Source organism: Salmo salar, chromosome 21 (genome assembly GCF_965601325.2).
Source record: "Salmo salar chromosome 21, fSalSal1, whole genome shotgun sequence".
Lineage (NCBI taxonomy): Eukaryota > Metazoa > Chordata > Actinopteri > Salmoniformes > Salmonidae > Salmo > Salmo salar.
Window position 1 is genome coordinate 46,522,982 of NC_138311.1, and position 26,006 is coordinate 46,548,987.

Sequence of the window (26,006 nt, forward strand, 5' to 3'; positions counted from 1 at the left end):
TCTGTGGTGATGAAGCCACTGATGCATGTTACACACTGAGCAATCATTTACCCAATACAATACAATTCAATGACACAGACCACTGGTCCCATCTATGGTACTTGTGTCCTGGTTATTGTAAACTGCTGTTCTGACAAACAACAGCAATATATTGTGCAAAAATAGCAACGCTAAGGATATCCCCATCACGATCTCTTAATATGTTACATCACTGTAGTCTGCTGATTTCAGGAGAACGGTTTCATATCCTCATCTATCATTGAGGCATCTATATCATATTGTTGGACAGAATTGGCCCATGTTTTGACATATTTCAGCACATTAGGTCGCATTTGACGTGATCAAGGTAACTTTCGCATTCATGTAGGTATTGCCTGGGTGTTTTCACAGATTCCTCATTGGGAACAGCAATAATATTGTCAGTAACTCCCTTACAAATACAGTTCCCAAACTACATGTCTGATTTGGCATGGTGACGGTTTTCTCAAGCAAATGTACATAACTTAAACAAATACCCAAATGTCAAACAGAAGGAACCCAACTCTTAATGCTTCTAAAAGATTCAGAAGGGCTGGGGCTGGTAGGACAGACAGCCAGCAGGCAGCTGAGCTGAGGGATAGTTAAGGTTCACCCAGAGTGCGTCATCAGGTGACCAGAACTCCTGCAGCGTGCCAACAGAGGAGAGGCGAGAGTGAAAGACTTAAGCAAAGTCACAGCTCTGATAACGAGGACAGCGTGACAGGCAGAAAGAGCAGGATGTCACTCACTGTAAATGTCTCTCTTCACTAACCAAAGGACAAATCTTATCTACAGTAGTTACTCTTTTCATAGGAAAACCCACGATCCAGAGACTTCAACACTTCCATATATGTCCACAGGAACTGAATGAGCTCCAAGGCCCTAAATATTTAAAAAAATCAAGACCAGTGTCCCGGATAGACCACTAGTTCTCATAAAACTAAACAGGCAAATTCAGTATGAAAGTATGTACTTCCCATAGGTCAATAAATGCAGCACTGAGGCATTAATGATGGGCTTATACGTGTATAAGTATAAATTCAAACATGTACCACATTTACATGACTACAGTACATTTAAACATGGCAAATTGACAGTTCTGAAATGAACTATTTTGACATTGTTTTAGAATAATACATTGTAAGGAACAGATTCAGAAAAGGGCAACATTTTAAGAAAAAGGGAATGTAAATGGTGACATAACGTGACATGCATCAATCTGCTCAGACAACACAGATGTCAGAACGGGTAACAGTATATCTTGGTTGTCATCATTGCTTCTCAGGACATTACACAATCTAACTGCTCTCATATCCTTCATTGTCTCTCCTCACAACAATTTTGGTTCATTACATAGAAGAACACAGGATCCTTGAAACAGCAGACCCCAAAACACTTGTACTTGTAACACTTCAGAAATGGAAGCTTTTCAATAGTCAGGATTCTTCAACCCTGCCTGTGTTCTAAACCATAGGATTCTTCAACCCTGCCTGTGTTCTAAACCATAGGATTCTTCAGCCCTGCCTGTGTTCTAAACCATAGGATTCTTCAGCCCTGCCTGTGTTCTAAACCATAGGATTCTTCAACCCTGCGTGTGTTCTAAACCATAGGATTCTTCAACCCTGCGTGTGTTCTAAACCATAGGATTCTTCAACCCTGCCTGTGTTCTAAACCATAGGATTCTTCAACCCTGCCTGTGTTCTAAACCATAGGATTCTTCAGCCCTGCCTGTGTTCTAAACCATAGGATTCTTCAGCCCTGCCTGTGTTCTAAACCATAGGATTCTTCAGCCCTGCCTGTGTTCTAAACCATAGCATTCTTCAACCCTGCCTGTGTTCTAAACCATAGGATTCTTCAGCCCTGCCTGTGTTCTAAACCATAGGATTCTTCAGCCCTGCCTGTGTTCTAAACCATAGCATTCTTCAACCCTGCCTGTGTTCTAAACCATAGGATTCTTCAGGCCTGCCTGTGTTCTAAACCATAGGATTCAAGTTCAAGCTGAGAATAAAAGTAGAGCTCTTTAGTGACGACTGTCTGGAACACATCTAGTTCATGATGTGTTCGTTCACACCTTGTTTTTATGCTTCCCCTAGCTTGTAAAAAAGCAGGGTATAACATGCAACCACAGCATAGCTGTTTTCACCATCTCAACACCATCCCTCATTCAGTTGGCACACTAATAGTGCATAAAGCTCTTCATGGTTGTCCAAAATTCAAATGCTCATTAGCATGTTCACAGTGTCCCCCAGTCTCTCTAATGACATCATCCCAGTCACATAACAGCACAGGTCTTAGTTTTAGTCTTCTGGAAGTCTGACACCACCGTGGGCAGGTCAGGTCTGCTGTGCGAGATCCTCTTGGTGGTCCTGGAGGACTTGTTGCGTTTGACGTTCTTGTTGCCCTTGTTGACGCAGGCCAGCGTGGCCACGTGGAAGAGGTCTCTGACGCTGTTCTCAGACTGCAGAGACGAACACTCCATGTACGGAGCACTGATCTGCTTGGCCATGTTAGAGCCCTGAGACAGAGAGGAAACAACACTGAAATCAGTCAGGACCTCTGCCTATTACAAATTGTTCCCAGCGCTTTTAATACTGGATCATGTTTAAGTCCATAATCTTGAATGACATTTAGAAAGACATGACACCCACCTGATCATAGGACACTGGGGTATGGCCAGAGTGAGATTTGGTAAAAAGGTCAGTGCGTAGGTCTGACTTGCACCCCACCAGCAGCATCTTGGTGTTGGGACAGAATTCCTCAATCTCTCCTTTCCACTATACAGAGGAAAGAAAAGGGAAAGCATTAGTCCGAGACTGGGGCCCTATTGAGTGGGGTTCGAGAGCAAAAAAGCTTGGTTGGATTATGTTCTCTCCAGGGGAAGAATCTCTAACTGGACCCTACTCCTCTCAGCTGGCACAATACTGAGCCAGGTCAAAGGGCACTGAGACCCACAATAGCCGCGTCTGGGATCTGGGAGACCATGTGTGAACAAGGCCGGTTAGACTACTACTGAGCCTCACGTGAGTTTGTTTTCACATTCCTCCCCGCCACCTCTCTCAATGGTAGAACCCTAGTTCTAGTCCCCCCTCATTGGTACAGTCCTAGTTCTAGTCCTATTTCATTGGTACAGTCCTAGTTCTAGTCTCCTCTCATTGGTACAGTCCTAGTTCTAGTCTCCTCTCATTGGTACAGTCCTAGTTCTAGTCTCCTCTCATTGGTACAGCCCTAGTTCTAGTCCCCCCTCATTGGTACGGTCCTAGTTCTAGTCCTATTTCATTGGTACAGTCCTAGTTCTAGTCTCCTCTCATTGGTACAGTCCTAGTTCTAGTCTCCTCTCATTGGTACAGCCCTAGTTCTAGTCTCCTCTCATTGGTACAGCCCTAGTTCTAGTCCTATTTCATTGGTACGTTCCTAGTTCTAGTCCCCCCTCATTGGTACAGCCCTAGTTCTAGTCCTATTTCATTGGTACAGTCCTAGTTCTAGTCCTATTTCATTGGTACAGTCCTAGTTCTAGTCTCCTCTCATTGGTACGGTCCTAGTTCTAGTCTCCTCTCATTGGTACGGTCCTAGTTCTAGTCTCCTCTCATTGGTACGGTCCTAGTTCTAGTCTCCTCTCATTGGTACAGCCCTAGTTCTAGTCTCCTCTCATTGGTACAGCCCTAGTTCTAGTCTCCTCTCATTGGTACATCCCTAGTTCTAGTCTCATCTCATTGGTACAGCCTTAGTTCTAGTCTCCTCTCATTGGTACGGTCCTAGTTCTAGTCTCCTCTCATTGGTACAGCCCTAGTTCTAGTCTCCTCTCATTGGTACAGCCCTAGTTCTAGTCTCCTCTCATTGGTACGGTCCTAGTTCTAGTCCTATTTCATTGGTACGGTCCTAGTTCTAGTCCCCCCTCATTGGTACAGCCCTAGTTCTAGTACCCCCTCATTGGTACAGCCCTAGTTCTAGTCCCCCCTCATTGGTAAAGCCCTAGTTCTAGTCTCCTCTCATTGGTACAGCCCTAGTTCTAGTCTCCTCTCATTGGTACGGTCCTAGTTCTAGTCCTATTTCATTGGTACGGTCCTAGTTCTAGTCTCCTCTCATTGGTACAGCCCTAGTTCTAGTCTCCTCTCATTGGTACGGTCCTAGTTCTAGTCTCCTCTCCTCTAGTACCCCCTCATTGGTAAAGCCCTAGTTCTAGTCCCCCCTCATTGGTAAAGCCCTAGTTCTAGTACCCCCTCATTGGTAAAGCCCTAGTTCTAGTCCCCCCTCATTGGTAAAGCCCTAGTTCTAGTCTCCTCTCATTGGTACAGTCCTAGTTTTAGTCTCCTCTCATTGGTACAGCCCTAGTTCTAGTACCCCCTCATTGGTACAGCCCTAGTTCTAGTCTCCTCTCATTGGTACAGTCCTAGTTTTAGTCTCCTCTCATTGGTACAGCCCTAGTTCTAGTCCCCCCTCATTGGTACAGCCCTAGTTCTAGTCTCCTCTCATTGGTACAGTCCTAGTTTTAGTCTCCTCTCATTGGTACAGCCCTAGTTCTAGTCCCCCCTCATTGGTACAGCCCTAGTTCTAGTCTCCTCTCATTGGTACAGCCCTAGTTCTAGTCTCCTCTCATTGGTACAGCCCTAGTTCTAGTCTCCTCTCATTGGTACAGTCCTAGTTTTAGTCTCCTCTCATTGGTACAGCCCTAGTTCTAGTCCCCCCTCATTGGTACAGCCCTAGTTCTAGTCTCCTCTCATTGGTACAGTCCTAGTTTTAGTCTCCTCTCATTGGTACAGCCCTAGTTTTCAGCAGAATTACGTTTTTCAGGGGTCACTTGACCCAGAAACACAAATGGAGGCTTTTCTAGAGAGGGTCAAGGGGACTGAATGAAAATGACATTGGGACAGGCCATTGTTTACCAGTTCAAGAGGAGCCGAGGCAGCTTATCTTCCAGAACAAGAGTCCGCTATATCACCCCAAAACACTCACCTTCTTCAGTACACTGTCCAGGGTCTCTGGTCTGCTGATGTCAAAGCAGATGAGGACTGCATCAGAGTCCGGGTAGGAGAGAGGTCGCACATTGTCATAGTATGCAGAGCCTGCAATTCAAACATGTCACCATGTTGTTAGTCAAGTAAAAGTGGGTCTGTGGTAACTGGGTCACGGTACTTCCTCAACTTCCTGTAAGTTAACCAACATGTATCTTTCCATAGATGCGTTGATTTAAACAACGACAATGTTATTTGCAGAGATTGATCAAGCTGCAGTGGTTCCCATTCCAAACAAGAGTAGAAACAAAGTTACAGAATCCAACTAATACAAAATTCTATGAGGTATTTTACCAGTGAAATACACACTTGTGACGTACATACTGCACACTAAACAATCTGTAACATAACCTCATGTCCTGAAGGGTTTCCTGGGACAAACGTGTGTAGTGTGGAATGCAGAGAATCTTTAGGGCTGTTGAAGCTCTGTGGTGGACTGGGTCAGGTTGCATCCCAGGTAAAGAAACCAAACCAACACTAATGTCTGGAAGTTCCCATCTCCCCATTGTGCCTCTGTGAAAAATGGTGGGGATTTTCTAGTTTCCCACAGTAGGGTGGTCTTAGAGTTACAACATGAGGGGGCTCTTCTCCTCACACAGGTTCTATATTACCTTTAATCCAAACTGGCTGCGTGAAAACACCATATCTCACACATACAGTCTCTACTGTAGGAAACAGCTTCTCATTCTCAGAAAGGAGATTTGTGTAATTGTCTAAGGGTTCCATGCCAAAGGGCTTTTTCCTTTAGAATACAAAGCCATGTAGAATAACCTAGGTTCCTGAATTGTGCCATTGAATTCTAAAGAATGCGGGGTTAAAGTCTGCTATTTCACATCATGACTTGAAGTCATAACAATCACTCAAAACCTGATCCATTACTTCTGAAGCTGGCTTTACAACGCCTGCCCCCACCCAAACCAGAAATGTTTTGATTCACAAATGGAATCCAGATGGTCCCACTCTGGACCAACACACGGACCAAAACACCAACCATCACCATCTGTCTTTTTCAATTTTCACTCTAATTTACCTAAACACAATTAAACTCAGTTTGAATTCTCAGGAGTAAACTTCGGTACCAGTGGGCCCATTTGAATATTTGGACACGGTAGAGTGCCTATAAATCATATGCTGTGGTATGACATGGATGCCCCTCCCGACACATTTCTCCACGAACAAATTCACACCAGCAGATGTAAACAATGCAGAAATATTTTCAAGTCTGGCGAGTCAGATTTCTTATGTTAAACAAACAGCCTTGAGGCCCCTATTTTCATAGCCCACCTTAAGGTCTGATAAATGGCTCGGCCAGAACACGTGAGGGATTTGGAATGTTTAAAACTCTGGTATGAAGGATTTTCCATGGGAACATTAAAATAGTGTTGTAGGATTGAGTTGATAAAAATGGGGGAAACCTAACAGACTAAGACATTTTAGGCTCGAAGTACAGTAAATGTATCTGTCGCTGTGAGACGTGAGGAAAAGTGTACATGACAAAACAACGACATCAAACTAATCTTAAGGCATCTTTCCTCATTCAACGTACAACTCATCGATCAGATAGGTGGGTTAGGGGCTCCAGAAATACAGGACACCAATCCAAGTCAATGCACATAACGATTACATACAGTAATAAGTCATAGTTGTGCTTATAGGAGAGTGATGGGAAATCTCCATGAGGATATTTCTCAAGGGGGTGGCTATAACCACTTCACTGACCAATGACATGGTCAGATCACTGGCATTCCACTGGGGGGGGGGGGGGGAATTCCTCTACTAAACACATTGATCCACATATAGGAGTCCCATGCATTTCTAATGACCTTTCAGCTAATTGTGTTAGTTATTCTCAGGTGCTATTCTTCATGCAGGTTGCTCCAGAAAGCTGTAAAATAATGAGTAGGGTACTATGTGATGAGGAAGGAGCTAGACAAGATCATCAGGGTAACCCTATATTTCAGTGAACTCACCAACGGATGTAGGATCTTAATTTGAGCTAGTTTTCTACAGCAGAAAAAAAAATTCGGCAACAGGAAATGTGAATTATTATGTAGATTGTAATCAATGGACATTTTTGTAGTGGTTGATACATTTTTCATAAGGGAAAACCAAGTCTGACATTTCAAAGTGTAAATTACAAACTTCAGAAGTCTTTTTGATACACATTTTAAATTTCCTGCATAGCTGTTCTCCTGCAACAGAGTGATCAAATTAAGATCCAGCATCTTTACTGATATCCCTAGGAGAGATAAACTACTGTACATAGCATGTGCAGTATAACGAGGCTACCATGATATGGAATGATGTTCAATTAATCACTAGAATAGATGTCTACTCTCTTAAGAAAACTAGCACAAGTCTAAGTGGACTACATGTGCATTATAAAGTAGAGAGAGAGAGAGGGTGGCAAAGTGTTGGAGGTTCTTTAGCCATTATACATAGTTGTGTTGGAGGTTCTTTACCCATTATACGTAGTTGTGTTGGAGGTTCTTCACCCATTATACGTAGTTGTGTTGGAGGTTCTTCACCCATTATACGTAGTTGTGTTGGAGGTTCTTCACCCATTATACGTAGTTGTGTTGGAGGTTCTTCACCCATTATACGTAGTTGTGTTGGAGGTTCTTCACCCATTATACGTAGTTGTGTTGGAGGTTCTTCACCCATTATACATAGTTGTGTTGGAGGATCTTTACACATTATACATAGTTGTGTTGGAGGTTCTTCTCCCATTATACGTAGTTGTGTTGGAGGTTCTTTACACATTATACGTAGTTGTATGTGGCTCTTTACCCATTATACGTAGTTGTGTTGGAGGCTCTTTACCCATTATACGTAGTTGTGTTGGAGGTTCTTTACCCATTATACGTAGTTGTGTTGGAGGTTCTTTACCCATTATACGTAGTTGTGTTGGAGGTTCTTTACCCATTATACGTAGTTGTGTTGGAGGTTCTTTACCCATTATACATAGTTGTGTTGGAGGTTCTTTAGCCATTATACGTAGTTGTGTTGGAGGCTCTTTACCCATTATACGTAGTTGTGTTGGAGGTTCTTTACCCATTATACGTAGTTGTGTTGGAGGTTCTTCTCCCATTATACGTAGTTGTGTTGGAGGTTCTTCTCCCATTATACGTAGTTGTGTTGGAGGTTCTTTACCCATTATACATAGTTGTGTTGGAGGCTCTTTACCCATTATACATAGTTGTGTTGGAGGCTCTTTACCCATTATACGTAGTTGTGTTGGAGGTTCTTTACCCATTATACGTAGTTGTGTTGGAGGTTCTTTACCCATTATACGTAGTTGTGTTGGAGGTTCTTTACCCATTATACGTAGTTGTGTTGGAGGTTCTTTACCCATTATACGTAGTTGTGTTGGAGGTTCTTCACCCATTATACGTAGTTGTGTTGGAGGTTCTTCACCCATTATACGTAGTTGTGTTGGAGGTTCTTTACCCATTATACGTAGTTGTGTTGGAGGTTCTTTACCCATTATACGTAGTTGTGTTGGAGGTTCTTTACCCATTATACGTAGTTGTGTTGGAGGTTCTTTACCCATTATACGTAGTTGTGTTGGAGGCTCCTGACCCATTATACGTAGTTGTGTTGGAGGTTCTTTACCCATTATACGTAGTTGTGTTGGAGGTTCTTTACCCATTATACGTAGTTGTGTTGGAGGTTCTTTACCCATTATACGTAGTTGTGTTGGAGGTTCTTTACCCATTATACGTAGTTGTGTTGGAGGCTCTTCTCCCATTATACGTAGTTGTGTTGGAGGCTCTTTACCCATTATACGTAGTTGTGTTGGAGGTTCTTTACCCATTATACGTAGTTGTGTTGGAGGCTCTTTACCCATTATACGTAGTTGTGTTGGAGGTTCTTTACCCATTATACGTAGTTGTGTTGGAGGCTCTTTACCCATTATACGTAGTTGTGTTGGAGGTTCTTTACCCATTATACGTAGTTGTGTTGGAGGTTCTTTACCCATTATACGTAGTTGTGTTGGAGGTTCTTTACCCATTATACGTAGTTGTGTTGGAGGTTCTTCTCCCATTATACGTAGTTGTGTTGGAGGTTCTTTACCCATTATACGTAGTTGTGTTGGAGGCTCTTTACCCATTATACGTAGTTGTGTTGGAGGTTCTTTACCCATTATACGTAGTTGTGTTGGAGGTTCTTTACCCATTATACATAGTTGTGTTGGAGGTTCTTTACCCATTATACGTAGTTGTGTTGGAGGTTCTTTACCCATTATACGTAGTTGTGTTGGAGGTTCTTTACCCATTATACGTAGTTGTGTTGGAGGTTCTTTACCCATTATACGTAGTTGTGTTGGAGGCTCCTGACCCATTATACGTAGTTGTGTTGGAGGTTCTTTACCCATTATATGTAGTTGTGTTGGAGGTTCTTTACCCATTATACATAGTTGTGTTGGAGGTTCTTTACCCATTATACGTAGTTGTGTTGGAGGTTCTTTACCCATTATACGTAGTTGTGTTGGAGGTTCTTCACCCATTATACGTAGTTGTGTTGGAGGTTCTTTACCCATTATACATAGTTGTGTTGGAGGTTCTTTACCCATTATACGTAGTTGTGTTGGAGGTTCTTTACCCATTATACGTAGTTGTGTTGGAGGCTCTTTACCCATTATACGTAGTTGTGTTGGAGGATCTTTACCCATTATACGTAGTTGTGTTGGAGGTTCTTTACCCATTATACGTAGTTGTGTTGGAGGTTCTTTACCCATTATACGTAGTTGTGTTGGAGGCTCTTTACCCATTATACGTAGTTGTGTTGGAGGTTCTTTACCCATTATACATAGTTGTGTTGGAGGTTCTTTACCCATTATACATAGTTGTGTTGGAGGTTCTTTACCCATTATACGTAGTTGTGTTGGAGGTTCTTCACCCATTATACGTAGTTGTGTTGGAGGCTCTTTACCCATTATACGTAGTTGTGTTGGAGGCTCTTTACCCATTATACGTAGTTGTGTTGGAGGTTCTTTACCCATTATACGTAGTTGTGTTGGAGGTTCTTTACCCATTATACGTAGTTGTTTTGGAGGTTCTTCACCCATTATACGTAGTTGTGTTGGAGGCTCTTTACCCATTATACGTAGTTGTGGTACTCCAATTTCCACATGAGACTCGTTTGTGATAACAATAAACAACACTATCATGTATCTCAAAATGCTCCACCCTATCCACAAGGTTATCAAAACAATTCCACCAAATCTACGTTATCACACCATCATGTTGTGATGAGAGGGAGGGGATTGCTGGTCCAGTGGAACTCCTTAGATGTGTGGTGAGGACTGGTGTGTGTGTGTGTGGTGAGGACTGGTGTGTGGTGAGGACTGGTGTGTGTGTGGAGAGGACTGGTGTGTGTGTGTGGTGAGGACTGGTGTGTGTGTGTGTGGTGAGGACTGGTGTGTGTGTGTGTGTGGTGAGGACTGGTGTGTGTGTGTGTGTGGTGAGGACTGGTGTGTGTGTGTGTGTGGTGAGGACTGGTGTGTGTGTGTGTGGTGAGGACTGGTGTGTGTGTGTGTGGTGAGGACTGGTGTGTGTGTGTGTGGTGAGGACTGGTGTGTGTGTGTGTGGTGAGGACTGGTGTGTGTGTGTGAGGACTGAGTGACTGTGTGTGTGTGGTGAGGACTGGTGTGTGTGTGTGTGGTGAGGACTGGTGTGTGTGGTGAGGACTGGTGTGTCTGGTGAGGACTGGTGTGTCTGGTGAGGACTGGTGTGTGTGGTGAGGACTGGTGTGTGTGGTGAGGGCTGCCCTGGTGTATCAGCCCTGGTGTGTCAGCCCTGGTGTGTCAATAATGGTGTGTCAGCTCTTCCTGAAGCTGTGGTGTAATCACTGAGTCGTGTCCTGGACAGACCCAAGGGACGCCACAATCAGCTTAAGGTCACAGAGCAGAGGAGAGGCTGCCCAACGCACTCCCTCACCCCTCTCTACACACCCCTCTTCACCTAGCCCAACACACTCCCTCACCCCTCTCTACACACCCCTCTTCACCTAGCCCAACACACTCCCTCACCCCTCTCTACACACTCCTCTTCACCTAGCCCAACACACTCCCTCACCCCTCTCTACACAACCCTCTTCACCTAGCCCAACGCACTCCCTCACCCCTCTCTACACACCCCTCTTCACCTAGCCCAACGCACTCCCTCACCCCTCTCTACACACCCCTCTTCACCTAGCCCAACGCACTCACTCACCCCTCTCTACACACCCCTCTTCACCTAGCCCAAAGCACTCCCTCACCCCTCTCTACACACCCCTCTTCACCTAGCCCAACGCACTCCCTCACCCCTCTCTACACACCCTTCTTCACCTAGCCCAAAGCACTCCCTCACCCCTCTCTACACACCCCTCTTCACCTAGCCCAAAGCACTCCCTCACCCCCTTACTACCCCCTCTCTACACACACGTCTCCACCCAGCCCAGAGGACTCCCTGACTGGCAGGTAGCCTGGTGGGTACGACCGTTGGACCAGTACCTGAAAGGTTGCTGGATCAAATCCCCGAGCTGACAAGGTAAAAATCTTATGTTCTGGGCAAGGCAGTTAACCCACTGTTCCCCGGGTGCTGTCAATTAAGGCAGCCCCCCGCCCCGCTCTGATTCAGAGGGGTTGGGTTAAATGCGGAAGACACATTTCAGTTGAATGCATTCAGTTTTACAACTGACTAGGTATCCCCCTTTCTCTTTCCCCCTACTACTACCACCTCTCCTCCCAGAGCAGTACACAGACCCAGGGAGGCAGAGCAGCCCGATTACCCAACCAGTCCAGGCTGGAGGCATCCGTAACTGTAGTTTAGCAGGTAATTACCCCCAGACCTGGGGCTGGGTTAAGGTTAGATCCCCCAGACCTGGGGCTGGGTTAAGGTTAGATCCCCCAGACCCGGGGCTGGGTTAAGGTTAGATCCCCCAGACCTGGGGCTGGGTTAAGGTTAGATCCCCCAGACCTGGGGCTGGGTTAAGGTTAGATCCCCCAGACCTGGGGCTGGGTTAAGGTTAGATCCCCCAGACCCGGGGCTGGGTTAAGGTTAGATCCCCAGGGTTAAGGTTAGATCCCTCAGGGTTAAGGTTAGATCCCCCAGACCTGGGGCTGGGTTAAGGTTAGATCCCCAGGGTTAAGGTTAGATCCCCCAGACCTGGGGCTGGGTTAAGGTTAGATCCCCCAGGCCTAAGGGTAGATCCCTCAGGGTTAAGGTTAGATCCCCCAGACCTGGGGCTGGGTTAAGGTTAGATCCCCCAGGGTTAAGGTTAGATCCCTCAGGGTTAAGGTTAGATCCCCCAGACCTGGGGCTGGGTTAAGGTTAGATCCCCCAGACCTGGGGCTGGGTTAACGTTAGATCCCTCAGGGTTAAGGTTAGATCCCCCAGACCTGGGGCTGGGTTAAGGTTAGATCCCTCAGGGTTAAGGTTAGATCCCCCAGACCTGGGGCTGGGTTAAAACCTCTTAAGGATTCGCCGCTTTTTTTCAATTTTCGCCTAAAATGTCATACCCAAATCTAACTGCCTGTAGCTCAGGACCTGAAGCAAGGATATGGATATTCTTGGTACTATTTGAAAGGAAACACTTTGAAGTTTGTGGAATTGTTTTTGTACCATTATCTTTGAAATGCAAGAGAAATGCCATAATGGCCAGGTGCAATTTAGATTTTGGCCACTAGATGGCCGCAGTGTATGTGCAAAGTTTTAGACTGATCCAATGAACCATTGCATTTCTGTTAAAACTGTTGCATCAAGACTGCCCAAATGTGCCTAATTTCTTTATTAATACATTTCATGTTCAAAATGGTGCACTCTCCTCAAACAATAGCATGGTATTCTTTCACTGTAATAGCTACTGGTAATTGGAGTTAGATAAACAAGAATTGCAGTTAGATTAACAAGAATGTAAGCTTTCTGCCAATATCAGATATGTCTATGTCCTGGGAAATGTTCTTGTTACTTACAACCTCATGCTAATCGCATTAGCCTACGTTAGCTTAACCGTCCCGTGAATGGGACACCGATCCCCCCAGACCTGGGGCTGGGTTAGATTGTGCAGACCTGGGGCTGTGTTTGGGTTAGATCCCCTGGGGACCTCTATATGGGATTCCTGTTGAGTGTGTGAGGCTGAGGGGGAGCGGCTTTATAAAACAAATAATGCAAGACGGCCGGCCAGGCCAAGCTCTCAGAGTGAAAATGTGTGTATGTTGGCCAGGGGAAAATAAGGGTCTCTAATTTCGTTACCGCCCTTTAGATTTTCTCTCCTCATAGACAGCTGAAAGAAGGTTTCATAAATGAAGTACAAATCTAGTCCTACAGACTGAGGCATACAAAACAGGTGCCAATGCAAGGTTTGCCTTTATTTCAGAGTGCACAGGACAAAAATGTATGTCAGTAAGTAGCCTATGATGATTTCACAAGACTGATGTACAATTCTATACACACCAGTGTTTGAGTTCCCACATTGTCAGGTGTTCAAGGGTGTGAGGGTCGTTTCAGATGTAGGCTAATGCTGGTGGTGTACAAAAGGTTTCCAGAACTGTTATCCGACTCCTATCTACCCCTTTTCCACATTCCAGAGAGGCAGCGTCAGACCATTCCTCTGAAGGGGCTGGCAGTTACTGTAAAGGACATCATGTGGCCAATACTGCATATCAGGATTTCATGCTTGTCTTCTGTTGTAGAACACTCTAGATGTTTCACGCCTGGTATTTATTAGCTACAGCATGTATGACAGTGACGCAGGCTTTCAGAAGGGTAATAATGTGCAGTGGGGACTCACCTGAAGTGTCCCACAGACGGAGTTCAACTCTCTGCGTATCGATTTCAAAACTGGCCGTGTAGTTCTCAAACACCGTGGGAACGTAGCCCTACAAATGAAAGAAAATGGTGATATCCATGTTTAGACGTAGAAAGAAAAGTTGCAAGCTGATTGATAACACATAATAATCATGTAAAAAAAAAAGCCAACTATGTCACATAAAACTCACCTCAGGAAATGAATCTTTTGCAAACACATTTAGTAGAGCGGTTTTCCCACATTCACTATCACCAACGACAACTATTTTACATTTTACGCTTGGATTTAAATCCATTTTGTAATGATTTGTGATATTGTCCTCCGTTTTTCCATAAAATAGAAAGTGTCCTAAAGAAGAATAAAGTCGGGATCAACAGAATATCCGAACGTTCTGGATTCCCAAGAATGATGAAGGGCGGACTGCATCAGCCAGCTGCACAGAATCATCTATCCTGGATGAGAACGTCGCGACGGGAAAGTAACTTCAAAAATGTAAAAATAGAAAACCTTTAAATAATTAATATGATCCCTTAGGAGAGTGAAAGACTGTGACATCCAAGTAGCGTCCCGTCCTGTATCCGAGAGCTCTAGACCCTTTATAAGACTCAACGGTCCTCAGCCTGGAGTTTGTAGGAGTTTGAGGATTCTCTCCTATTTCTAGTCAGAGAGCGAGGGCGTTGCGCAAGTAGGTCGAGCACTCATGTATCAGACCCGTTTTTCATTTGAGGAGCTGTAATACATATTTGTTTGACAGTGAATTACACAATTTCTGATAAATAATATTAAAGGTCCTATAGTAATTATAATGTTATTGCAATAAAACATTATTTTGCAGTAGGTGTAAGTCAGAATATAATCTACAAACATAAGTAATAATTTTGTCATCCTTTGGAACCTGTAATGTATTCGCATTAGTTTTATTGGTGTTTATTGGACTTTGAATGAACTGTCTGGAATGAAGTCTCAATATTTGTATTTATTTGCTTTTTATATTTATAACCACTTTAAAGGGGTTGAGGGGTTGAAACTAATGCACTCTCCTTTAACGACTGTAGTACTGAAGCCAATGACATGTTTGTCTGCAATGCATATCAATAACCTTGAGAGGGATAAAAACAGCTGGAGTTATGCATGGGTGCTGAGAGGGGAGAGTCTCCCCCACTATGCTGCCATATTGATGTGAAGCAAACACAACAGGAGACTCAGTAAACTCACCTTAATTGTGACTTGAGAGGAGTTACAATCAGCGCTGCGGTATCTTTGGTAGCAGGTATTTAAGATGATATCTCTCCTTGAAGAAGTGGACCATGCAGGGCAAGTAGAGTACATTGTTTTCAACACAGCTTCATAATGTAGAATTATGAGTCCTTTCGACTCACCGCTCACCGCAAAGTAACACTCAATAACACTGTTGTTGTGTGTTGATGGAGTGTTGCTGTATTGTGGTATGTGATAAGGACCTAACGCTGTAAAAGCTCCTGGGCTTCACTGTAAAGGAACATGGTCTTGCATAGTAATGAAGTGATTTGAAGCAGTCAGCTTTTCCTCTGAGGAAAGCTATGACTCAAGCTTCTTTCACATTCTGATTGCTTTTCTGTCAGGTTACATACTAGGCCTTGCTAAGAATCAGCACTTTTTGATGACAGTTTTTTCCTCCCTGAGAGCCTCCATTGTGTGGTCAGAACACATTCTGTGGAACACAAAGGGATTTTGACACAGAACAGCCTTTGTTGTTATCGGTAACCTACCAAGATAGAGGACACCATTGTAGTTTACTGAATTAATGGAAAACTCTCTCTCTCTGATAGTGTCCTAAAATGTGAGTATACTACACACAGATTCAGTGCCATGGATGAAAGAAGCATTTCCATGTTTGTCACAAGGTATCTTTTGTGAAATAGACAAAACATCCAACACTCACTGACCTTTTGACTTTGGCTCTTACATAAGTCATGAAGCTTTCAGTTAATACGTAGGTCCTATAATGTGAATACGGATGTGAGCCTCTACTGTCCACAAGTTCATTGACAACTATCTTTGGCCCAGATCACAGGTCTCAAAAGATGGACTCCTTTGCTTTATCAGCTGGAAGTCTGGACTTGGGGTGAAAGTTTTCCAGGATTTGGGGCTAAACTGTACTCCAAATAAGTCATTCATATGACAACAGTGAATGCTTACAACCAGAAATGTGAAAGAAATTCATAGAACTGAACAATTACAAAAGTTCTTGTCATCAATCAATGCCAATGACTTTCAAATGTATATGCATTGTAAACAACTAAAATTCTATTGTCCAGGTTCATGTTGTTGCCAGCACTGCACACATCTCTATGAAAACAAAACCTCACACTCCAGCCACAACTCTGTCTGGGAATGCTCCAGTGGCTGAGCTTGACCCAAGACAGCAGCCTCCCTGTATTCACACTGAACAAAAATACAACGTCAACATGCAACAATTTCAAAGATTTTACTTAGTTACGGTTCATACTGTATAAGAAATCAGTCAATTGAAAAAAATGTATTAGGCCCTAATCTATGGCACATGAGGTTGGTGGCACCTTAATTGGGGAGAACAGGGTCGTGGTAATGACTGGAGGGGAATCAGAAGAAAATCATCAAACACATGGTTTGATGTCATTCCATTTGCTACGTTTCAGCCATTATTATGATCCGTTCTCCCCACGACAGCCTACTGTGATCTATGGATTTCACATGACTGGGAATACAGATATGCATCTGTTGGTCACAGATACTTAAAAAAAAAAGTAGGGGCTTGGATCAGAAAAACAGTCAGTATCTGGTGTGACCACCATTTGCCTCATGCAGCGTGACACATCTTCTGCGCATAGAGTTGATCAGGCTGTTGATTGTGGCCTGTGGAATGTTGTCCCACTCCTCTTCAATGGCTGTGTGAAGTTGCTGGATATTGGCGGGAGCATCCGAAACATGGTCAATAGGTGACATGTCTGGTGAGTATGCAGGCCATGGAAGAACTGGAACATTTTCAGCTTTCAGGAATTGTGTACAGATCCTTGCAACATGGGGCCATGATTTATCATGCTGAAACATGAGGTGAAGGCGTCAGATGAATGGCACAACAATGGGACTCAGGATCTCATCACGGTAACTCTGTGCATTAAAATGATCATCAATAAAATACAATTGTGTTTATTGTCCATAGCTTGTGCCTCCCCATACCATAACCCCACCGCCACCATGGGGCACTCTGTTCACAATGTTGACATCAGCAAAGTGCTTGCCCACACAACGCCATACACACTGTCTGCCATCTGCCCGTTACAGTTGAAACTGAGATTAGTCCATGAAGGGCACACTTCTCCAGCGTGCCAGTGGCCATTGAAGGAAAGCATTTGCCCATTGAAGTCGGTTACGACGCCAAACTGCAGACAGGTCAAGACCCTAGTTAGGATGACAAGCACGCAGATTAGCTTCCTTGAAACAGTTTCTGACAGTTTGTGCAGCAATTCTTCAGTGGTGCACACCCACAGTTTCATCAGCTGTCCAGGTGGCTTGTCTCAGACCATCCCACAGGGAAAGAAGCTGGATGTGGACACAAGGTGCACTTGTGTAATGATGATGCTGTTTAATCAGCTTCTTGATATACCACACCTATCAGGGGGATGAATTATTTTGGCAAAGGAGAAATTCTGACTAAAAGGGATGTAAACATCTTTGTGCACAACATCTGAGAAAAATACGTTTTTTGTGCGTATTGAACATTTCTGGGATCTGTTATTTCAGCTCGTGAAACATGGGACCAACGCTTCACATGTTGCATTTATATTTTTGTTCAGTATACATATTACGAGCCAATAACTCTCCTGTTTACTCTACCAAGCACCAGCACCAGGGCCTGTTCTGGATAGTTTAGAAAGTCCATGACCGGTCGGGTGGGAAGTCAGTAAAAAACCCTGTCATTGGAATTACACAGCGTGGCCCTAAACACCAGGACCTAAAACTCAGTGTTTGACAAAAATAAATAAATGATAAAATAATGTATCTTTTAGACAAAAGATACATTATCCTGGTGTTTAGGGCCACGCTGAGAAATCATCAGAGCGAGGGAAACAGCGCCCCTCTGTCTCAGTATGGGTAGCCCATGTATCTGATGCTGTCTGGACAGGGAAACAGCACCCTTCTGTCTCAGTATGGGTAGCCCATGTATCTGATGCTGTCTGGACAGGGAAACAGCGCCCCTCTGTCTCAGTATGGGTAGCCCATGTATCTGATGCTGTCTGGACAGGGAAACAGCGCCCCTCTGTCTCAGTATGGGTAGCCCATGTATCTGATGCTGTCTGGACAGGGAAACAGCGCCCCTCTGTCTCAGTATGGGAAGCCCATGTATCTGATGCTGTCTGGACAGGGAAACAGCGCCCCTCTGTCTCAGTATGGGTAGCCCATGTATCTGATGCTGTCTGGACAGGGAAACAGCACCCCTCTGTCTCAGTATGGGAAGCCCATGTATCTGATGCTGTCTGGACAGGGAAACAGCACCCCTCTGTCTCAGTATGGGAAGCCCATGTATCTGATGCTGTCTGGACAGGGAAACAGCACCCCTCTGTCTCAGTATGGGAAGCCCATGTATCTGATGCTGTCTGGACAGGGAAACAGCACCCCTCTGTCTCAGTATGGGTAGCCCATGTATCTGATGCTGTCTGGACAGGGAAACAGCACCCCTCTGTCTCAGTATGGGAAGCCCATGTATCTGATGCTGTCTGGACAGGGAAACAGCACCCCTCTGTCTCAGTATGGGAAGCCCATGTATCTGATGCTGTCTGGACAGGGAAACAGCACCCCTCTGTCTCAGTATGGGTAGCCCATGTATCTGATGCTGTCTGGACAGGGAAACAGCACCCCTCTGTCTCAGTATGGGTAGCCCATGTATCTGATGCTGTCTGGACAGGGAAACAGCACCCCTCTGTCTCAGTATGGGTAGCCCATGTATCTGATGCTGTCTGGACAGGGAAACAGCACCCCTCTGTCTCAGTATGGGAAGCCCATGTATCTGATGCTGTCTGGACAGGGAAACAGCACCCCTCTGTCTCAGTATGGGTAGCCCATGTATCTGATGCTGTCTGGACAGGGAAACAGCACCCCTCTGTCTCAGTATGGGAAGCCCATGTATCTGATGCTGTCTGGACAGGGAAACAGCACCCCTCTGTCTCAGTATGGGAAGCCCATGTATCTGATGCTGTCTGGACAGGGAAACAGCACCCCTCTGTCTCAGTATGGGTAGCCCATGTATCTGATGCTGTCTGGACAGGGAAACAGCACCCCTCTGTCTCAGTATGGGAAGCCCATGTATCTGATGCTGTCTGGACAGGGAAACAGCACCCCTCTGTCTCAGTATGGGAAGCCCATGTATCTGATGCTGTCTGGACAGGGAAACAGCACCCCTCTGTCTCAGTATGGGAAGCCCATGTATCTGATGCTGTCTGGACAGGGAAACAGCACCCCTCTGTCTCAGTATGGGAAGCCCATGTATCTGATGCTGTCTGGACAGGGAAACAGCACCCCTCTGTCTCAGTATGGGTAGCCCATGTATCTGATGCTGTCTGGACAGGGAAACAGCACCCCTCTGTCTCAGTATGGGAAGCCCATGTATCTGATGCTGTCTGGACAGGGAAACAGCACCCCTCTGTCTCAGTATGGGAAGCCCATGTATCTGATGCTGTCTGGACAGGGAAACAGCACCCCTCTGTCTCAGTATGGGTAGCCCATGTATCTGATGCTGTCTGGACAGGGAAACAGCACCCCTCTGTCTCAGTATGGGTAGCCCATGTATCTGATGCTGTCTGGACAGGGAAACAGCACCCCTCTGTCTCAGTATGGGAAGCCCATGTATCTGATGCTGTCTGGACAGGGAAACAGCACCCCTCTGTCTCAGTATGGGTAGCCCATGTATCTGATGCTGTCTGGACAGGGAAACAGCACCCCTCTGTCTCAGTATGGGAAGCCCATGTATCTGATGCTTGTATCTGATGCTGTCTGGATGTATCTGATGCTGTCTGGGTGTATCTGATGCTGTCTGGACAGGGAAACAGCACCCCTCTGTCTCAGTATGGGTAGCCCATGTATCTACTCCTGTCTGGATGTATCTGATGCTGTCTGGATGTATCTGATGCTGTCTGGGTGTATCTGATGCTGTCTGGACAGGGAAACAGCACCCCTCTGTCTCAGTATGGGGCCATGTATCTGATGCTGTCTGGACAGGGAAACAGCACCCCTCTGTCTCAGTATGGGAAGCCCATGTATCTGATGCTGTCTGGACAGGGAAACAGCACCCCTCTGTCTCAGTATGGGAAGCCCATGTATCTGATGCTGTCTGGACAGGGAAACAGCACCCCTCTGTCTCAGTATGGGTAGCCCATGTATCTGATGCTGTCTGGACAGGGAAACAGCACCCCTCTGTCTCAGTATGGGAAGCCCATGTATCTGATGCTGTCTGGACAGGGAAACAGCACCCCTCTCTCTCAGTATGGGAAGCCCATGTATCTGATGCTGTCTGGACAGGGAAACAGCAACCCCCCTGTCTCAGTATGGGTAGCCCATGTATCTACTCCTGTCTGGATGTATCTGATGCTGTCTGGATGTATCTGATGCTGTCTGGGTGTATCTGATGCTGTCTGGACAGGGAAACAGCACCCCTCTGTCTCAGTATGGGAAGCCCATGTATCTGATGCTGTCTGGACAGGGAAACAGCACCCCTCTGTCTCAGTATGGGTAGCCCATGTATCTGATGCTGTCTGGACAGGGAAACAGCACCCCTCTGTCTCAGTATGGGAAGCCCATGTATCTGATGCTGTCTGGACAGGGAAACAGCACCCCTCTGTCTCAGTATGGGAAGCCCATGTATCTGATGCTGTCTGGACAGGGAAACAGCACCCCTCTGTCTCAGTATGGGTAGCCCATGTATCTACTCCTGTCTGGATGTATCTGATGCTGTCTGGATGTATCTGATGCTGTCTGGGTGTATCTGATGCTGTCTGGACAGGGAAACAGCACCCCTCTGTCTCAGTATGGGTAGCCCATGTATCTACTCCTGTCTGGATGTATCTGATGCTGTCTGGATGTGTCTGATGCTGTCTGGACAGGGAAACAGCGCCCCTCTGTCTCAGTATGGGTAGCCCATGTATCTGATGCTGTCTGGACAGGGAAACAGCGCCCCTCTGTCTCAGTATGGGTAGGCCATGTATCTGATGCTGTCTGGACAGGGAAACAGTGCCCCTCTGTCTCAGTATGGGTAGCCCATGTATCTGATGCTGTCTGGACAGGGAAACAGCGCCCCTCTGTCTCAGTATGGGAAGCCCATGTTTCTGATGCTGTCTGGACAGGGAAACAGCGCCCCTCTGTCTCAGTATGGGAAGCCCATGTATCTGATGCTGTCTGGACAGGGAAACAGCACCCCTCTGTCTCAGTATGGGTAGCCCATGTATCTGATGCTGTCTGGACAGGGAAACAGCACCCCTCTGTCTCAGTATGGGAAGCCCATGTATCTGATGCTGTCTGGACAGGGAAACAGTACCCCTCTGTCTCAGTATGGGAAGCCCATGTATCTGATGCTGTCTGGACAGGGAAACAGCACCCCTCTGTCTCAGTATGGGAAGCCCATGTATCTGATGCTGTCTGGACAGGGAAACAGCACCCCTCTGTCTCAGTATGGGAAGCCCATGTATCTGATGCTGTCTGGACAGGGAAACAGCACCCCTCTGTCTCAGTATGGGTAGCCCATGTATCTGATGCTGTCTGGACAGGGAAACAGCACCCCTCTGTCTCAGTATGGGAAGCCCATGTATCTGATGCTGTCTGGACAGGGAAACAGCACCCCTCTGTCTCAGTATGGGAAGCCCATGTATCTGATGCTGTCTGGACAGGGAAACAGCACCCCTCTGTCTCAGTATGGGTAGCCCATGTATCTACTCCTGTCTGGATGTATCTGATGCTGTCTGGATGTATCTGATGCTGTCTGGGTGTATCTGATGCTGTCTGGACAGGGAAACAGCACCCCTCTGTCTCAGTAAGGGTAGCCCATGTATCTACTCCTGTCTGGATGTATCTACTCCTGTCTGGATGTATCTGATGCTGTCTGGATGTATCTGATGCTGTCTGGATGTATCTGATGCTGTCTGTACTAAAAGAGTATAACACGTTGCCGCCGTAGCATTTGATTGATGCCAGCAAGCATTTGGCCTCCCTTGATAAAAAAAAGTATAAAATAATTATCCAATCAGCATTGAGCTGTGCTCAACTGTGGGTTGTCCTGGTGCAGCAAAACGCCCCACAAAGGGAGGCCAGTTTGGATTTGGCATCAAACCAATTAAATTACTTCCTAAGCAAAACATAATTTTCAGAAAAACTTGGCTTTTCCTGGTCTGGTTGTGTTGATGTCCTGCAGTAGCTAGCTTGCTAAATCAGCCCTTTCCTAAGCCATGCATGGAGACGGAGATTTGGACTTGTGATTTTAACTTAATTCTCTGTACAGGCCAATGATTATGACAGAGATTCTGATCTAACCATAAATGAATATATTGTGCCACTGGCCTGAGACGATTGAAGTTCAATATGTAGCCTACATGTGGTGTTCAACTAGTCTACAAGTAGGGTGAGTCAAAACCGGTTGTTTTACTTGTGCAAGCAGGCACACACACACACACACACAGAGAGAGACAGAGAAATCAGTGCCATGGACAGCCACATGATATTTAGCAACATTGATTGGATTAAATTGTTTTTTTTGTATTTTTAAGTTTGTTTTCAGTGCATTAAATTAAGCATATATACAGTTGAAGTCGGAAGTTTATATACACCTTAGCCAAATACATTTAAATTGTCACGGCTATCGTCGGTGAAGTTGGACCAAAATGCAGCAGGACTGTGTTTGTTCATTTTGAACATTTATTAACTTCCCAAAATGAACGTACAAAAAATAACAAAACAAGTGAACGACCGATATACCGACAGTCTGGCAAGGCACAAGGCTAAACACAGAACAATCTGCCACAATTAAACAAACAAACACACCCAACTAATATAGGACTTCCAATCAAAGGCAACACCACACAGCTGCCTTCAATTGGAAGTCCACCCCAATTAACCAAACATAGACATACAACTAACTAGATAAACATAGAAATACGTAAACAAAGATCATAACCCAAAAACCCGGAAATACTAAATCAAACACCCTTTTTCCAAAACACCACCCCGAACCACATAAAACAAATACCCTCTGCCACGCCCTGACCAAACTACAATACCAATTAACCCTTATACTGGCCAGGACGTGACAGTACCCCCCCCCCCCTTAAAGGTGCTAACCCCGGAAGCACCTTAACAAAAATAACCCCAAACAACACCAAAAGAAAAATCCCCCCCTACTAAAGGGAGGGAAGGGAGGGTGGCTGCCGTCAACGACGGCACTGTGCTACACCCCCCCTCCCCAACCCACCTATCTCTGGAGGTGGCTCCGGTTCTGGCCGTTCCAGGCTGTCGGGGCAGTCCGGTAGCTCGGGACGGTCTGGGCAGTCCGGCAGCTCGGGACGGTCTGGGCAGTCCGGCAGCTCGGGACGGTCTGGGCAGTCCGGCAGCTCGGGACGGTCTGGGCAGTCCGGCAGCTCGGGGCGGTCTGGGCAGTCCGGCAGCTCGGGGCGGTCTGGGCAGTCCGGCAGCCTGGGCTGTCCGGCAGCTCGGGGCGGTCTGGCCACTCCGGCAGCTCGGGGCGGTCTGGGCAGTCCGGCAGCTCGGGCGGTCTGGGCAGTCCGGCAGCTCGGGGCGGTCTGGGCAGTCCGGCAGCTCGGGGCGGTCTGGCCACTCCGGCAGTTCGGGGCGGTCTGGCCACTCCGGCAGCTCGGGGCGGTCTGGCCACTCCGGCAGTTCGGGGCGGTCTGGCCACTCCGGCGACTGTTGACTGGCGGACAGCTCTGGCAACTGTTGACTGGCGGACAGCTCTGGCGACTGTTGACTGGCGGGCAGCTCTGGCGACTGTTGACTGGCGGGCAGCTCTGGCGACTGTTGACTGGCGGGCAGCTCTGGCGACTGTTGACTGGCGGGCAGCTCTGGCGACTGTTGACTGGCGGGCAGCTCTGGCGACTTTTGACTGGCGGGCAGCTCTGGCGACTTTTGACTGGCGGGCAGCTCTGGCGACTGTTGACTGGCGGGCAGCTCTGGCGACTGTTGACTGGCGGGCAGCTCTGGCGACTGTTGACTGGCGGGCAGCTCTGGCGACTGTTGACTGGCGAGGCTGGGTTTACGCACTTGAAGCCTGGTGCGTGGTGCTGGAACTGGGCGTACCAGATTGTGAACACGCACCTCCAGGCTAGTGCGGGGAGCGGGAACAGGATGAGTCGGACTGGGTTGACGCACTTCCGGGTCCGCACGAGAGACAGGAGCTGGAAACCCAGGGCTATGGAGGCGCACAGTCGGTCTTGATCTTACCTCCTGCACAACCCGTCTTGGCTGGATGGAACTAGTAGCCCTGTACGAGCGGGGTGCTTGTACAGGGCAGACTGGGCTGTGCAGGGGCCTGATGGTAGCCGTGCGTAGAGCGGGAGTTGGGTAGCCTGGTCCTCGGAGGCGTACCGGCGACCAGATGCGCTGCGCAGGCATCCTCCTACCAGGCTGGATGCCCGCTCTAGCACGGCACCTGCGAGGGGCTGGAATAACGCGCACCGGACTGTGCGTGCGTATGGGTGAGATAGTGCGCTCCTCAGCGAAACATGGCGCTCTCCACCTCATACGCTCCTCCATATAACCACGGGTAGCTGGCTTCCGGCTCTTCCTATGCCTAGCCAAACTACCCGTGTGCCCCCCCCCAAAAAAATTATTGGGGGTGCCTCTCGTGCTTCAACGCCAGTCGTGTTCCTCGGAAACGTTCCCGGTCCATACCAGCCTTTCCTCTTTTCTCTCTCTCTCTTACCACCTGTCCCCATGGAAGGCGATCTTTTCCTGCTTGCATCTCTTCCCAAGTGTAGGAGCCTTCTCCCTTCAAGATCTCCTCCCAAGTCCATCTCTCACCATAGTCCAACTCAAAATCCCACTGCTCCTTCCTCTGCTGCTTGGTCCTGGTTTGGTGGGAGATTCTGTCACGGCTATCGTCGGTGAAGGAGGACCAAAATGCAGCAGGACTGTGTTTGTTCATTTTGAACATTTATTAACTTCCCAAAATGAACGTACAAAAAATAACAAAACAAGTGAACGACCGATATACCGACAGTCTGGCAAGGCACAAGGCTAAACACAGAACAATCTGCCACAATTAAACAAACAAACACACCCAACTAATATAGGACTTCCAATCAAAGGCAACACCACACAGCTGCCTTCAATTGGAAGTCCACCCCAATTAACCAAACATAGACATACAACTAACTAGATAAACATAGAAATACGTAATCAAAGATCATAACCCAAAAACCCGGAAATACTAAATCAAACACCCTTTTTCCAAAACACCACCCCGAACCACATAAAACAAATACCCTCTGCCACGTCCTGACCAAACTACAATACCAATTAACCCTTATACTGGCCAGGACGTGACATAAATTTAGTTTTTCACAATTCCTGATATTTAATCCTAGTACAAAATTCCCTGTCTTAGGTACACCTCCAATTGACTCAAATGATGTCAATTAGCCTATCAGAAGGTTCTAAAGCCATGACATCATTTTCTGGAATTTTCCAAGCTGTTTAAAGGCACAGTCAACTTAGTGTATGTAAACTTCTGACCCACTGGAATTGTGATACAGTGAATTATAAGTGAAATAATCTGTCTGTAAACAATTGTTGGAAAAATGACTTGTGTCATGCACAAAGTAGGTGTCCTAACCGACTTGCCAAAACTATAGTTTGTTAACAAGAAATTTGTGGTTCAAAAACGATTTTTAATTACTCAAACCTAAGTGTAAGTAAACTTCCGACTTCAACTGTAGCCTCGTTGATCTGATGATGTTTAAATGTTTAAGTTGAAGTGGTGCTGGAATAGTGTAGGCAGTGCTCCTGTTGTCTTTGAGCTCACTTGCGGTAACTCCGTGGTTCTAAATCAGTAGTTTAATGAACTGATGAAAACATTAACTTGCTTGACCATGGTGATATAACTTTGTTACATTTATTACATGCAATATTTGCTTTGTTGACTTCACCGGACAGATGTTGCTCTCTGGT

General features: G+C 46.3%; 1 protein-coding gene across 1 annotated transcript; it reads right to left on the reverse strand.

Annotated features, from left to right (window-relative positions):
- Positions 1-2,057: 2,057 nt before the first annotated feature.
- On the reverse strand, positions 2,058-14,409 carry LOC106582404 (rho-related GTP-binding protein RhoE). Its single transcript, XM_014165494.3, has 5 exons — positions 14,014-14,409; positions 13,806-13,893; positions 4,969-5,078; positions 2,667-2,792; positions 2,058-2,533 (listed from the first exon to the last, which is right to left on the reverse strand). The coding sequence occupies exons 1-5, from the start codon at positions 14,116-14,118 to the stop codon at positions 2,291-2,293; spliced, it is 672 nt and encodes a 223-aa protein (XP_014020969.1). The 5' UTR covers positions 14,119-14,409; the 3' UTR covers positions 2,058-2,290.
- Positions 14,410-26,006: the final 11,597 nt, after the last annotated feature.